Consider the following 15,856-nt stretch of genomic DNA (forward strand, 5'->3'; position numbering starts at 1 on the left):
TGAACTAAAATAGCAGTCTTGAAATATCGCATTGGAGCATGGTCATGGAATAAGCATTCCCTTTCCCTTTTTTTTTTTTTTTTTTTTTTTTGTTTTAAATACTTCCCTGCCTTTGCATGTTTGATCTTTGAACATACACCCTCCCCAGACTCACAGCCCCACCAAGTTCCCTGCCATTGTTATCTATGGAAGAAAAGCCAGGGGTGAGGCTTGTTCTTACGCAATTCTTCCAAAATATTTAAGGTCTAGGTGAAATGGGTTCAGCAGGCAAAGATCATTTACTGTTATGGAAGCCAAAATACCCTCCCAGAAGATGCCAGCTCACACTCATGCTGGTCAGTAGGGTTTCATTCTTCGTGGCATCAGGCCAGTTACCAGTGCTTTCCTGTACAGGGGACCTACCAGCGGCCCCTTTTCTGTATTGCCCTATGGCATGTGATGTTTCCCTCAGCTGGTGCCAAACTATTTAGTCTCTGGGAGATTTTACTGTAACTTCCTTTGTTTGATTTACTTTAAAGTAGCCAACTGCTTCCACAAAGAAAGAACTGTTAAGTCGTTCAGCAAAGACGATAGTGAATCTTCTGTTCCTGTGTGCCTGCTCTGGAAAGCACCTGATGATCTTCGCTTATTTATGGAGCGGAGTTCAAAGTTAGGAGCCATGCATGCACTTCTTTTTGCTCAGCAGTCACAATATGTTCCCTTCCAAAACCAATCACAATTAGAATGGACTGCTTTGGAAGCCTCAAGCCCTCCCAGGTTGAAGTGTAACAAGTTTATTAAGGTAAAACTCACTTTCAGAGTGGAGTTATTTTAATCTTCTAACTTTTAAATTGCAAATATAGCAAATTTTAAATTTTTGATTAAGAACCTTACAAGACCACATTGCTCTTTCTTTGCTCAGAAGACTGTAAAATGTTATAACTTTGAACAATTATGAAGGTGAAATCAGAGTACAGCTACCTAGAAGTTAAAAAAAAAAAGATTAAATCAATATTAAAAAAGTAGATTTAGCACAAGAATTATTGGCATCTCATACCCTAATAAGAAAATTTATCACTAAGTAAAAATATCTTTCCAGTTGAATTAGATTGGCTGTGCTACACAGAGGACTAAGTAAATTAACTGTTGACCTGACAACAAATGCTGAAATTTAATAAATAACAACAAAGTTCTATACATTTTATTTCACACAGTTGCTTTAGACTGTGTGATCCTGCAAGTTTGAGTCCGGAGGGAACTTAAAAAGTCCTGGCTGTGTTAGCACAGTAAGGCTTACTTACTGCACTCTGAATGTAGAGACCCTTGCTGTTCCCCCAAATGTGGGAAACCCGATTTGTGTTCTATGGTAGCGTGGGACTGCATTTGTGTGCTCCTGTTACTTTCAGAAAAATAGAGTATTTTAATTAAATACTATTTATTTGAAGTCATTTTACAGATGAGGAAACATTTTACAAATGAGATGTATTTTCTTATCAATAAGAAGTGAAGATTAAATATCTAATATAATCCCCAAACCTTTAAAAATGCAAAGTATAATCTTGGTGGAAAGTAATTTTTATGTTTCGATGACTTCTCCAGAGTCAGAGGATGATGGGAGAATTTTGGTGCTGTGATGGGGTGGGGGGGGGTCTCATTTCAAATCCAAGTGTTATCACCCTTATTTTTCCCTTTCGTCTGTTTCTGTTGGGAACTGAAGATAGCGAACTGGGGGATTTACAGTCTGATGAAAAAGTCACCGGACTGTAAATTTTTCCAGCTGCTTGGCAGAGTGTCTAGTTGAGCAAGTTGAGTTCAAGGTGGGAATGCCAGGTTACCCTCTTCCTACCCCTGCAGTGTCTCTTTCCAATTAATGACTCAGTGGGAAGCTCTCATGACTCAACTGAGCTCCCCACTCTTGAGTTCTCTTACCTACATCCACAGTGGAGTTAGTTCAGTCCTACTGGCCTCTGCCCACTGATAAACAGTGTCAATGTTATTAATACTTGTAAGTATTTTGAGTCAGGCCACTCTCACTCACAATACAAAGGCTTATTGTTTGTTGTAAACTCCCCACTGTACCTCAAGATGAGTTTATTAATTATTTAAATTTAGAATTCTGAGGTAAAGAATTTAACTATCTTGTACTAAATGTGAATAAGCAATTATGCATTATTCAATTTTTTAGAGTGAAGGAATGCTGGAGGAAAATAAATTGACTCAGGGAGAATTAATTGTATTGATAATAATGTTTATTAAAGGAAGTTATTCCATGTTTAAAGGGTTCCTGACACCCTAACTTCAGCTCTTTTGCTATCTACCCACTTCTAGACATTATATGATGTGACAGAGTAAGGTGACAGTCCTCAGCATATAGTGTATAAGAAATGAAAAGTCATAAATCCTCAACTGAATAAATACATTTGATGTGTAGGCTGTTGGAATAAAAAAAAAAAAGAAGACTTGAATCAAAAGCTAAAATACTTAAAAGGAGATTACACTGGAGGGAAACTTGCTAAATAACCCATATACTCATTTTAGTATTGGGGAAAAAAAATAGGGACAGATTACAAAAGACATAGTAAAATTTTACTAAGTTTGGTTGGTCAACAGTGCATTTCCAACTTCCTCTTTACCAGGTGTCAGAGCATTGATTAAAGCCATGACGTAAGAACACCAGTTTTATTGTCATTTGCAAATGTATAAATACAGGTTTATGCTTCTTCTCATTACCTGGAGGATACCTGCAAGACTCCCCTTCCAGTTCAAGCACAGTCAGGCCCTGTGCTGTGAACCTCTCCCATTGTGCAGTCTTCTTGGTATTTCTGCAGACCAACTTCTTGCCATCCTGTCAGTTAAGACCCTAGCTAGCCCTGGAGAGACCTAGGATTTTATAGATTTTAGTATAGTCTCACATATCCATTTGGTTTGGGGAACCTTCTGATGGTTCTTTAGTGAAATGTGTTCTAGCTCCTATGCTGGATATCCCACTCAGCCTGAAACTTAACTGACACTCCCCAAGAGTTCTCTCCCCTGACAGCTACACCCCTCCCCTGCCCCTTGTGATGACTACAGCTGGCTCCACTCTGAGTCAGATAATTGAGATACAGCCATGTTGACTGATACACTGCGCATATTTTTCTTGGCCAAGCGAGTACATTATTTGTGTTTTTGATGGGATGAGCTACCACTGATTTTCCCTGGGGTGTTTTAACACTCAGGATCATGTTGCACAAAGCTTACTTGCATGGGAGTGTCCTTGGGACTGTTACAACAAGGGCTACCAGTATTATATTTTAAATGTTTGTCAGTATTATTTAATTGCAGAAAATTTGGGGTCTTGTTGTTGTTGTTGAATTTTTAGTGAGTTTTTAATAGACACCTTTGTACTAACATTTTATAAGATTAAAAACTTTTTATGCAATTAAAATCTTGATAAGAATGTTGTCTAGTGACATATTGTATGACTAACAGAATAAAATTTTCAAATTTAAAAAGTCATATGTTGCTTTCAAGAAAAAGCTCCAGGGGGTGTTTCAGATGTGTGCACCTGTGTATATCTGTATATGCTCAATAGTGAGTGTGCAAGGGGAGGATGAAGATAAATATAAATTGTCTTTGTTGCTCACACCATATATATATTTTTTTACACAGTGTCTGTCACTGAACCAAAATGATAAGCCATTTTGGTAGACTGGTTAGCCAATAAATCCCAGGATCCATCACCTGCCTTTCCATTCAACCCATGCTAGGGTTGCAGACATGCACTGTTACCCCTGACCATTCTGTAGTTGCAAAGAATCTAAGTTCAGGTTCTTATGTTTGCATTGCAATGTTACCCATTGAGCCACCTTCCCAGCTCAACATAAGCACTTAAAACAGAAAACCCTTAACAAGGGGCTAAAATAGGACAACTAGCCAAAGACTGTGAAGCCCTGGGTGGGAAGAGATCCTCTTTTTAAAAAGTGTGGCAAATATATTTGGTTAAAATGTATAAAACATGAACTCTTCACATGTAGATATTTGTTGGGAAGGATTCATGTTAACGCCTGTGCTCTTTCCATTACTGCTTCTCATATCTAATCACATGACTCAGAACTATGATGCCCAGAAAACTCTGAATCTGTCCCAGTGGTGAAGTGTAAATGCACCTTTCTTATGAGCAGAAATGGAAAGCTTGCTGCTGGCTGTTGGAGGCTGGCTGGTTCAGTTTGGCACTATTTAGTTTATCATCCTCTCAAAAAGTCTATATCCAGTTGACATGAACCTAAGCCTTCAAAGCCTTGTTAATGGCTGCTGTTTTGTACTCCTTGTCTCTGGGGTGTTTAGGTGGGTGGGTGGGACTTAAGAGCATGTGTTAACACCTGTCAGTCATCAGCTCTATGTTGCATGACACATGACTACTTTGCCACTATTGGACCATATTTTTCTTTCTGGCATTGTGCTAATGTTTCTTTCATGCCAGTAGCATATTCAGCTAATTCATGTTACCAGATTGACTTCAATTGTGCAAATCCGAGTAAATGCATACATGGTGCAGAGATCCTTCTGTCAGGCAGTCTGTGATTATTCCTAACTTTGGAGAATTCTGAAGTCTCCTAATTAGCAAAAAAATGGCTAAATTAAAGAAGCATTAATCAGTAGTGTTACTAACACCCTGACTTCTTCAAACAGGCTTTTGTTGTTGTTGTTGTTGTTATGGTCATATTCTTGTTAATGCCATTTCAAATTACGGTTTTCATTGGATGTGCTTCATTTATCTTTCCTGCAATTCTGGTTACACTCCTTAGCCTGGTGAACAATCTAAATGTCAGTCAGCAAGCCTGCACCTGTATGAGTAACTCATGTGTCACACACATAACCTGCATGACATGGCACCACATCACACATACTGTGGGAATTTTGCAATTAGTTATGCAAGCTACTGCCAACAAGGAGAAGAGTTTAGGCTCTAAAGAACTACAAGAAACCTCCATGGGACAGTGAACTCAAAGTAAGGAAGGGCCTGAGTTCAAATGTAAAATTCAGAAATAAACTCTGTCTTCAAGCACAAATCTGATGGCATGGAGTGCCCACCAGGTCATTTATAGTCATCCCACTTCAAAGGTGGAAATCCTTGGTCTCCCAGATGTTTAGTCTCTTGCACAGTCTCTCAGATTGGACTACAGTGTGGGAGTTTATTTCCAGATTTGAGAAGATATTCAGCTGCTTTTGAATCATGTGTGGTAGAGGCTATTGACTTCTCTAGTAGGGTTTCCTTTGTGTCTCTGAAGTCCACTAGAAGGGCAAGCCTGCAATGAACATTCCCTCTTCTCCACAAAAGAGCTAGGTGGCCATCCCAGAAATTGCCTTTATCCCAACAGAACTGTACATTTCAAAGATATACTGTGATGAAAGCATGCGTGCATCATGTCTAAATTATGGCTGCCATCACAGGAAAACAATATGCAGATATAGCTATCACCTCTAATAGGGTCCAAAATAACTTGAGACACTTTGTTTCATCTTATATAGTTTACAAATACATTCAAACATTTAATCCATGGCAGATTCTTCTCAATTCGGATGCATATAGTCCAGTGTGAGGCATACGAAAAGAGAAAAGATACATGGTCCAGGAGAGAAAAGGAATCTCCTGTATAGCTCAGGGTTTGAATTTTCTTTTTAGGGCTCAGAGTTGACCTTGAAACCTGACTTGTTGGGCTGTCTCAGGCCTGAGAAAGTTAATCCAGGAATGATTTTTAAAGGAGCTTTGAAACTTCCCACTGTCTCAGGTATCTCAGGGAGTATGGGGAAGTCACTGGCTGAAAACAATGTAACTAATGTCACAGGCATTATAGGCTCTACCGGACCCCTCAGGACAGTAGAATAGTAATCTCAAAAAGAAGCTTTGCAGCTCTGTATAGCTGCAAAAATAGTAAACATTTTAAGAAGGTGGGATTTACAATAACTCAAGCAATGTTAGCATCTGAAAGTAGGAGTCACATCTTAAAGAAACCACACTGCCAGGTGTGGCAGGTAACACAAGGACTGCCCAGGCAACATTGCAAGATCCTGTTTTAAAAAATTAGGGACTGGGAATATAGCCCCAATGGTAGAATGCTTGCCATGACTGGTATTTATGGACTAAGAAACAAAGAATATTTGGGGTGATGCACCCCCTGTGTAGTTGGCTGCAGAAGAACTGGAGATCGTCAACCTTAGATTTTGTTTTCCAATAGAGAGGACTCTAGACTTGTTGATGCACACATATGGTTCAATATTTCTATTTTTTAAACATTATAAGTTGTACAGCTTCTAGATATGCAATGTTACAATGTCTTAGTCATCAGCTTTAGAGTCGTATTAAAATCCTGTGACCTGGGGGTGAGGGATAAAAGAGTAACACAAGACTGAGCCTTGATTCCTTAATGCTTTTTCTCAGTAGCTATAATGATTTTGGTCATTTGTTGATTATGGAGGTCAGATGTATTTTACTGTTAGGCCAGGACTGCAAAATCCTTTTGCAGATTAGAGGGAAGAAGACAGTACATAAAATGGCATTGTAGAGTTCAAGAATGGTTAATGGTCTCTCTTTGAGAACTAAGGCTTGAAAAACTATAATGATCAAAAAGTATACGGAGCCTTGAGGAAAGTATAGCTTTGAGTCTTCGTGTAAGGTATTTGGATACAGAATATCTGAAATATACATACACTCAAAAAGTTTCATCTGCATCTGAATTTCACACCTAACAGAGTTTCTTGAATTTTTATCCACCAAACCTATCAATGCTCCCTGTGCAGAAGCATAAATATAAAACGAATAACATGCATTATATAATAAAGAATGTACATAACTTAGACATATTATGTTGTGTAAAATGCTGTGATTTTGTTTGTTCTTAGAAACATTTGCAGTATTTTTTGTCTATTTTATCATGTCTCTGCAGCAATTTAGGAGGGAATGTGGGTCATGAGAAAGTTCTGGAAAGATTCTTATGGGAATTAATACAGGGTAAGGGAGCATTGTCAGCATTCAGATGATGTGTGTCATATTTTCTCATGAAAAGATTTCAGAAATTGTAAAAAAGAAAAATAAATGGATAGGGAGAGAATAAGTAGGGAGAAACACCTCAAGAGTAGGTGAACCAAGTGTCAACTCGTAGAACAATGGTACACTGCACCCACCACGTCTCTCTTTCCAGTTCTCTGTATGAAAGCATTGGTATTTTGTCCCCAATTCGCCTTTCATTTGTCCTCTGAGCAAGTACTCATCTTCTAGCTGGTAAATAGAACTAGCTTTGTTTTTCAGAAATGCAGCATTTTGTTGCAAAATTGTGATGCCAAGATTCATGCCCACTTTTCCTCAGATCCTTACCTATCTTGTATCACTACATCCTTGGGGAACTAGGAAGAGAAATTATTCCATTTGCAATGTACTACAGAAGAGAGTCTCTGATGTGGCCGTGGAGTGGTGAACACCACCTAACCCTGTGCCCCCAGTCCAGAGTTTGTTGGCAGGCATGACCTATCTTGGAACTGTGCTGTCTGGCTCAGCTACTCCAGCAAAAGGGGCATGGCCGTGGATGTAGCTCCTACCATTCAGTTACTAATTCACCAGTGCTATTTTACTTGCCTTTCAAGTACAGCGAACATGTCATTAAAGAAGCAAGGCATGGAGTTTCAAAGGAATGATGGAAAGACAGGAGGGAAGAAGCACAGTACCAGATAGCCTGGGCAGTTAAGAATGGTAGAAATTGTGAGTTTCATAAGGGGTTTTAAAGCCCTTCCCTATAGCCTTGCTCTGGGTGTTGTTTTGTTGTGTTTTCTGTTAAAGTCAGATTAAAAATAAAAATAGCAGGGACTTTAGACATCAATTATCTCACTCAGCTAAAGAAACAGAGACATAAGAAGTCAATTCATTTTGCCCAAGATTACATCTTGCTTGCAGTCATCTCTCACTAACCTGTGCCACCACCTCATCTCTCCGCCACTGTGAGCACTCTGTGATCTCAAGAGGGATTTTTCAGCCCCTCTACTTCCCTGATTCTCGGGAATCCTTATAAAATTATGACTAACAAGAGTATAAAATATGAGTCAAAAGTTAGTCCCTAAAAAAGTCATTGTGACTTTAATGACTTCGGCAGTTGTTTCAAACTGCGAAAACAGGAAGATCCTACACAATAAGGCGCCTGTCTCACAGCTGGGCTCATACGTAGATGGCCACCCACAGGAGCTATGACTGGCTCTGCCTTCCTCTGTTTGGCACCTTCTTCCCGTCCTTAAAATTTTCTCTTACTGACTTCATCAGGTTATCGTCGAGCAAAAGTACCGACTTTTGCTAGTCTTTAACAGGGTAGGTTTTTTTGTTTTGTTTTGTTTTTTGAGACAGGGTTTCCCTGTATTGTTTTGGAGGCTGTCCTGGAACTAGCTCTGTAGACCAGGCTGGCCTCGAACTCACAGAGATCCGTCTGCCTCTACCTTCCGAGTGCTGGGATTAAAGGCATGCGCCACCAAGGCCTGCCCGGCTAGGATAGACATTTAACCAATTATTTTAATAATATTTTTTTATCGTGTAGAGTCGCCGCTAGCAAATCCAGATTAGTTCAAAAGCAGCTCTTTCATATCCTCAGGGTTAGTCCCTTCTGCCTTCTGGCTTTTTTTTTTTTTTTTTCTTCTTCTTCTTCTGATAAACATAATATTAACAACATCCCAACCTTTTATGTGACCTCACCAAGAGCCCAGGACAGTGGCTGCTGATCTTTGCACAAAACCTAAGCTTGTTTTTTGAGATGGAATAGAAAATGATGATGTGTTTTCATCATTTTACAGGAAAGTGGCTCAGAGACTAAAAGGAAAACTGAAGTATTTGACAAAATTTCATTTCAAATATTTTCTAAGTAGCTTCTCACTATTAAAAGACGTCTGTGTTGAATTTGGTACAAAGGAAACAACAGACTTACTTATCATTTGTAAAAGAGGGAAGATAAAAATTTAATAAATTAAAGGCAGGCCATTAATAAAAAATTCACAGATGATTTTTACAAAGGATGTTCTAGAAAAGTGGTATTAAGTCATTTATTACAACAATAGCGCTTCTCTTTTCAAAATGTAACTGTAATTTCTTAGCAGTGTTTGTAGAGCTAGTGTTGGACAGACACAGCTTTAGGGAGGTGTGGGGAAGTTTGTGTTCTAAGGGTTCATTCACAAACTTTGTTTGTCTCTGTTGAAAAGGGAATTTGGAAATTTCCCATGGGGACATTATTTCTAGGTAGAATCTAACAGGGCTTTCTTGTGAGGACAGATTATTAAAGAAAAATAGGATCTGTGTACAGGGGCACTCATTTATCTTTGAAATAGCATCTCCCACCCCCATTTGTAAATTCTCCACTGAATTTGGTAAAGAAAATAAATTCATTCCCTTTCAATCCTGCAAGTCCTTGGGCCATGGTTTCATCCAGGATCCATTTTACCTTCATACTGAAACAGCTAACCTGGTAAATCGACAGGGAAGGGAAGTTCCTAGAGACTCGGGCTACAGAGCTCAGAGTTATGACAAATACCTCTCTCCTTAGTTGCGGTTTATTCTTATAGACAGAAGCATCTCCGTTTTAACTTCAGCAATATAGAAAGAGTTTTATTTTCTGAGAGGAGCTAGTTGCTAGTAAATACTGTCCCCAAGCTGTAGGAGGCTGCTCTAGAATCTGTCACACAGTCTTGAGAGGTTAAGGCGGAAAGGTGGATGGGAGTCGTATGTGTCACTCTCATTTCACAGAAGAGAGATGAAGTGATGTCACAAGGCCAGTTGTAAAGACTGAGAATCAAAGTTGAGATTCGATTGCTGTGTCATGGGTACTTGTTGCTTGCCAGAAGCAACTCCCAAATGTAATTCAGACCCTGAAAATTTACCTATCCTGAACTCCCCAACTGTCTCATCAGCTGTCACCTCAACATATCAATTCCTTGGTTGGTCCAGTCAGCAGGGCCAGAACTACCCTTACTAATCGGACTTTGCCTTTCTAGAAGGCCACATCTGCCCCCAAACAAGTGGGCCCTTCATAAGTATTTTTGGATGAAAGCAATGATTGCCTTAGTCAGTGTGGTGGGGCCCTCCCTTGCTGACGAAAACCAGTGGTGGTTGCTAAGCAACATTAAAAAGTCTAGATTGGTTTCTGACCCCGGATGACCTTCATTTGTATACTTCATCATGTGTATTTTATGGTTACCTTAGGATGACTTTGGAAAACTTTGTTTTTGGTATGCATCACTCATCACTCTGCCCTCAGTTTAAAAAAAAAAAAAAAAATCCATTTAGGCATGGGAAAAAGGGAGAAGGTATTCCTCTGTTTACTTGCATGAGTACACTGACCCCTTCTGCAAAGACACAGAAGGTGTGTGGTTTACTCAGCCCCATGGCTGAGAACCACCACCCTCTACCACACAGACTGATGGACCATGTATCCCAACAGGATCCGATGTCAAAGGGAAGCTACAGGGGTAGGGAAGGTAGGGAGAGATGTCTTTGCCGTGTACGCTTGTTTGTTCGACCTGCAGCCAACCACACCACTAAAGAGCCCTCCTCACACTCGTTAGACTGTTACCCGAGGACTAGCCAATGCGCCCTAATATATCTGGCTAGTCTACTAGAGTGAAAGTTGATTGAAACCATACATGGACTTTCTGTTTGTCCATTTGCTTGCCCCCTTCCCCACTTTGCGTGACCATTTCATGTATTCCATCAATGTCGGCTGAATACATGACAGAATGGCTTTACTGAAGTGGTGTAAGCCTAGTGGACTCCAAAATGTTTACAAATGTTTCAAGAGACACCAAAAGAACCAAAACGAGGGTAATTGCTTAACTATTACGTTTGGCTAAGGCTTGTACAGGGGGGAAGAAATCGTCTGCCTCTAAGCTTTTATGTAAGGTAGTTTTACTATAGTTAGTAAAGTTCGCTTCTTTGCTAAAGGCTAGCAAACCTATCAGTGCTTATAAACCCATCTTTCCTAATCTCTTTCAGTAAGTGCTGGTTTTGTGGCTTGAAGGTGAGAGTCCATTGTGTCAGAGTTATAGCTTAAAAAAACAAATAACTTGGAATTTGTGCAATTTACCTGGAGTTCATATTTGCACTGAAGTTCAACATGTCAAGTCTACAAAGGAGAAATGAGTGACTCAGAGATGTCTGGTTACTTGTGAAAACACGCACATACGTAAGCAGGGTTACCCAGAAAGAGAGAGGTTGTGTCTCAGAGGACAGTGTGCGGGTTCAATGAGCCAACAGGCAGAGGCTCGGATTCGGGCTGGCTTCACCTCAAAAGGCAGCTCTCTGGGAGAGGCAGTGGTTTGACCTGAGTCTTAGATGGCTGAAGTGAAGCTATTGTCAGATACAGGATGCTCATTTGGAAGGGGAATGCCTCACAGGAAAAAGAGCCAATTACAAGTTCAGGCTGTTGTCATGGTGCTTTGCTGCTCCTTCAACATGCAGTACAGGAACTCCCTGGAAGGCTAGGGATAGGGGCGAAGGGGGAAAGTGGAGCCTGCTTGGGCAGGGCATCCCACTGCCTGTACTGTGATGCTCACGAGAAGGGGCTGGCAGGGGATCCAGGAAAAGAATGACACTTCCAACGTATCCTGGGATGCTAAAATGAAACTAAAAATGACTATGAAACATTTCTAATATGAACTGTAAGACACAACAGTACTAAAATATCAAATAACCACAACTCCAAATAATTCATTGTTCATTCAGCAAATGCTATCTCATATTTCCTAAGGTACTTGGGAATCCTACCTACATGGAAAGGAAAGGTTAAATGAGTTTAACCCGTTTGCTGAATATGATCTACTAAGCATATTAACGAACTGACTGAGTACAGAAAATTGGACATTTTGGATGAATTACTTTTTAAGTCAAATAAATTAATTTCATCCCCATTCACTTTGCTGTGAAAAGAGGCTGAATGCATCAGTGTCTCTGTTGGTGGACAAATAATGTTCCAAAAGCAGGTTAAGAAGAAATTCTTGTATACTGGAAGCAAAGTCAGAAAACAGCTGCAGTTCCAAGCCTTTCCAATTAAAAAAAAAAAAAAAAAAAAAAAAAAAAAAAGCTCAGAGTCAATTAATCAAATGTACCATCACTTGGAAGCAATTAGAATAGCCGAGCATTGTGTCAGGCTGCTTCTGCAGAGGGCTGTCTGCAGAGGAAGAGGGGGTTAAAGAACACCTAGCTGGAACGGGGGAGGGTAGGACCTCAGATTTACTTAAATATTCATGGGGCTTCCTCCATTTTAATTTTCTCCTTTTTAAAAGATGGCTGTTTCCCAGGCAGACAGCTCCCGGGGGAAAGAGATTCCCTGCTCCCTGGCAGAGTTGGACTAATCTAGGGTGGAAACCCCTCCGGGCACCAGGACTGTTGCAGTGTTTCAAGCCGCCTAGCAGAATACATTTGGACTGGCTCTTGCGCCTTCGTACAATTCCTGGTTTCATTACTCCGGTCTGCCTGGAAATAAGCAGGGAGCGCATAGGCTTCTTGCAAGAACGGAGTGTGAATGAAGATGGGTTTGCCATGGATTAGGAAATACCGCGCATTTGCAAGGCTTTGTCTTTTCTAAGTTTTGATTCTTTAAACACTGGATCTGCAGGGGTTTTCCGATCCTCTGGGGATTGCTCTTTTAGAACTGAATTCTTTCAAAGGGATTTGTGGATTGTGGCGAGAAGAGCCTCCAAAATGCCCGAGGCAAACTATTTGTTATCTGTATCTTGGGGTTATATCAAGGTGGGTCGATTTGATTGTGTTATGTGTCTTTGGTAGAATCAGGTGCTTTTATATCCCTCTGTTCCTGTGCAGTAGAAGGCATAAGCAGTGGTTGAATTTGTATATACTTTCAACCCACTGGGGCTTCTTAGGAAATAAGGACGTGTTTTACTGCATCGTATTTTAATGTACTGTAATGAGTTTCCATCCTGTTTTTTTCTCAGCTGGGTTTTAAAAGAATGCTCCCCCCACTCCCTTTCATTTTCCCTTAAACTTTTCCCTTAATTTGTTCTCACTGAATACGTTATCACCTCAAATTATATTTTGGGGTATAGTTCCAGTTTTAAAAAGTAACAATATTTTCAAGTGAAATTATTTTGATCTTTATTAAAATTCCTTTTCCTGGGTTTGCAACTTTAAAAGAAATCAGCGGTTTTAAGAAATTTTAAGGACATCTATTTTCCTTTTCTACAGTGACGTTGGAATGATTTCAAATTGAGGGGATATTATGATTAGCAGCATAGCTTTCATTAATTTAGCGAAATTGGCTGTACAGTCTCTCTGTTCTTAGAAAGTAAAGTTGGAAATACAGTGATGTTTGATCTTTCATAGACACTTAATGCCTTTTCTTTTTCTTTATAAACAGTTCAAAAGGATGCTGAACCGGGAGCTGACACATCTCTCGGAGATGAGCAGATCAGGGAACCAGGTGTCTGAATACATTTCAAACACGTTCTTAGGTAAGACACCAATAGGAACCCCACTGCACTTCTGCAGGATGAATTTTTCCAATGCATCAAGGGTATCCCTGTGAATTTGGAGCGAGGTTAAGCACAAAAAAACAAATCCATCCAAGATAAGAGCTAAAGCCAATCTCTAAAGGAAAACAAAAAGCCCAGGAAGGTAATATTTTTGAACTGATAATAAATAATGAAGAGAGCAGGCTATTATGGGTTGATCGCATTTACATGGCTGCATATTACCTCATCCCTCACTATAGGAACCTCCAGAGCAGCTGAAGGTCTAATGCCCAGCTGCTGTATCAGTATGTCTAAAACTGTATTTTTTTTCCCCCAATTCTTCCAGGAACTAGGGTATGAAACAAAAAGCTTTGGGGGGGGGGTTATGTGCTACTTCCACAGAGTCTAGGGAAGGGTGTTCTGGAATAATTTGACTGTTGCTTTGCTGGGTCATTTCTTAAGAATGAAGGCTCTGTGTGTGTGTGTGTGTGTGTGTGTGTGTGTGTGTGTGTAGGGAGGTGTTTCATGCCTAAGAGGCCTTGTCTTCTCTAAGCAGCACTGTTGTCTTCTCATTCTGATCCTTAACTATTCTCAACATTAGGTGGATGGTACTTAACACGTAACACTGGTCATAGGTTTCCAGGGGTAGGTCTTCAGTTATTCTGTGAGTCTTGTTTTACTCTTAGGAATTTCTAATCTCAGGCTTAAAGGTAACTTTTGTAGCCTGAACCTGTTCTTTCTATTTTAATTGAATGGGGCCTGCAGAATTGGGAGTATGTGTACCTCAAAAAAAAAAAAATGCATGGGAAGCCTCTAGATTCTGATTCTGCTGGCTCTGAAACACCCTTGCTTATGCAGCTCCATTTTTTCCACGGAAATGACCCATTCTTGCAGCTGAGCATCCCAGCTTCCTTTTTGGCAGAGCCTCTTATCAAATGTGCATTATTTGCCTTGTTGCCTTATGGAACAGTCTGCCTGCAGCTTTGTTCAAAAAGCAGTTCCCTTTGACAGCATTATCAGTCAGCTTTCTCATCAGTGCAGCATTACTGTACAGTCCTTGCTCGTCCAGCAGATCTACAGTCTGCAGATCAGCAGGCAGAGGCCATCCTCATATCGCCATGTGTGGGTGTCCTCTAGCACCTGCTGTCCCCAGCTGCAGCAACCTTTGACAGGGAACAAAGGAGAGGAATTCTTACACATCCCCAGTCTTCCAGAGGTGCCTGGAATGTAATGTAAGCAAAGAGAAGACATAACCCCTAACCCTTCCCTTCTCAGCATCTCAGATACACTACTTGGTTCATAGAGCATTCAATTAGTTTTCATAAGCTGGGGACTATTTTGGGGACAGGTATTGACAACAGAAGAGCAGAGTGAAATCAGTGTTTTTATTTCTACACATTGCATTTATAATCCCTGGGTTTCTGTGGGTTAGGGATTCTCTCAGTGTTAGGGTTAAAGCTTTGTGGCATCTCTGAGCCCTTGGCAAGGTCAGTATGGATACTGTCTTCCCAGTTGCTAAGGATCAGAGAAATATCTTATTGTCCTAAGTGAATTTTTTAAAAATTAGCAATGGCTATCAAGAAGGAGAGGTGGGAAGCATTTAGTTTCAATACTTTCCATCCTAGGACTAGATGAATGACTATTCTAATGTGAATACTCTATCTAGGCACACTCCTTCAGGAAAATATAGCTTCTCATTGTTCTAAAAACTAAATTATCCAGAGAAAAAAAATATGAAGAAAATTATTCAAATTCCATTCCTTAGTAGTAGAAGGGCAGTGCATATGTATATATGTGTATATATGCACTTGAATGTATACATGGCAAAGGAGAATATTTTTAGAAAAAAGATACAAACACAGGAGGCACCAGCTACTTCATCTGAAATATGGGCACCTGATGGGAGATGCCATTAAACCATATTCCTTACAGGCACCCCAGGAGGAATGCTACTATCCTTTACCTCTTCCAGCTTTGGCATTTTGTGAGACTGTCACAGGCTGAGTTGCCCAGCAGCTTCCCTGAAACGAACCACAGACTTGCAATTTGTACAGAAAATCAAAGCTTACTTCTGAACTGCACACACAGGGCATGGGATTCTAGGCCTTGTCTTAGGGGAAGGGGGTGTCCCTGGAGACCCACCAGGCCTCCTCATAATCTGTCAGTGGACTTTAAGACCCTCGTGATGCAAGTCCCTCATTTTACAAGAAACAGAATTGAAGTTAAGAAGAATGAAGGAATCTAACCAAAGTCATTTGGCTAATATTTTTTTCTGAGGCAAAACTAACTCTCTAGGCCTTTAGAAGGAGATACCAGATGCACCATGCCTAATAGAAATTCTTTAGAGCATAAGGAATAGAATTCCATTTAAAGGTATGATAGGAACACTATTTTAGATTTTCTTTTC

The 15,856-nt window shown here is 40.1% G+C and overlaps 1 protein-coding gene across 1 annotated transcript in view; it reads left to right on the forward strand.

Moving 5' to 3' along the window:
• Positions 1 to 15,856, forward strand: part of Pde4b (phosphodiesterase 4B) — a 421,075-nt gene that overhangs the window by 391,576 nt on the left and 13,643 nt on the right. Inside the window, exon 8 of the mRNA XM_051188250.1 lies at positions 13,356 to 13,449. Within this exon, the coding sequence (XP_051044207.1) occupies positions 13,356 to 13,449 (94 nt within the window). The remainder of the gene's footprint in view (positions 1 to 13,355; positions 13,450 to 15,856) is intronic.

Source organism: Phodopus roborovskii, unplaced genomic scaffold, assembly GCF_943737965.1.
Source record: "Phodopus roborovskii unplaced genomic scaffold, PHOROB, whole genome shotgun sequence".
Classification (NCBI taxonomy): domain Eukaryota; kingdom Metazoa; phylum Chordata; class Mammalia; order Rodentia; family Cricetidae; genus Phodopus; species Phodopus roborovskii.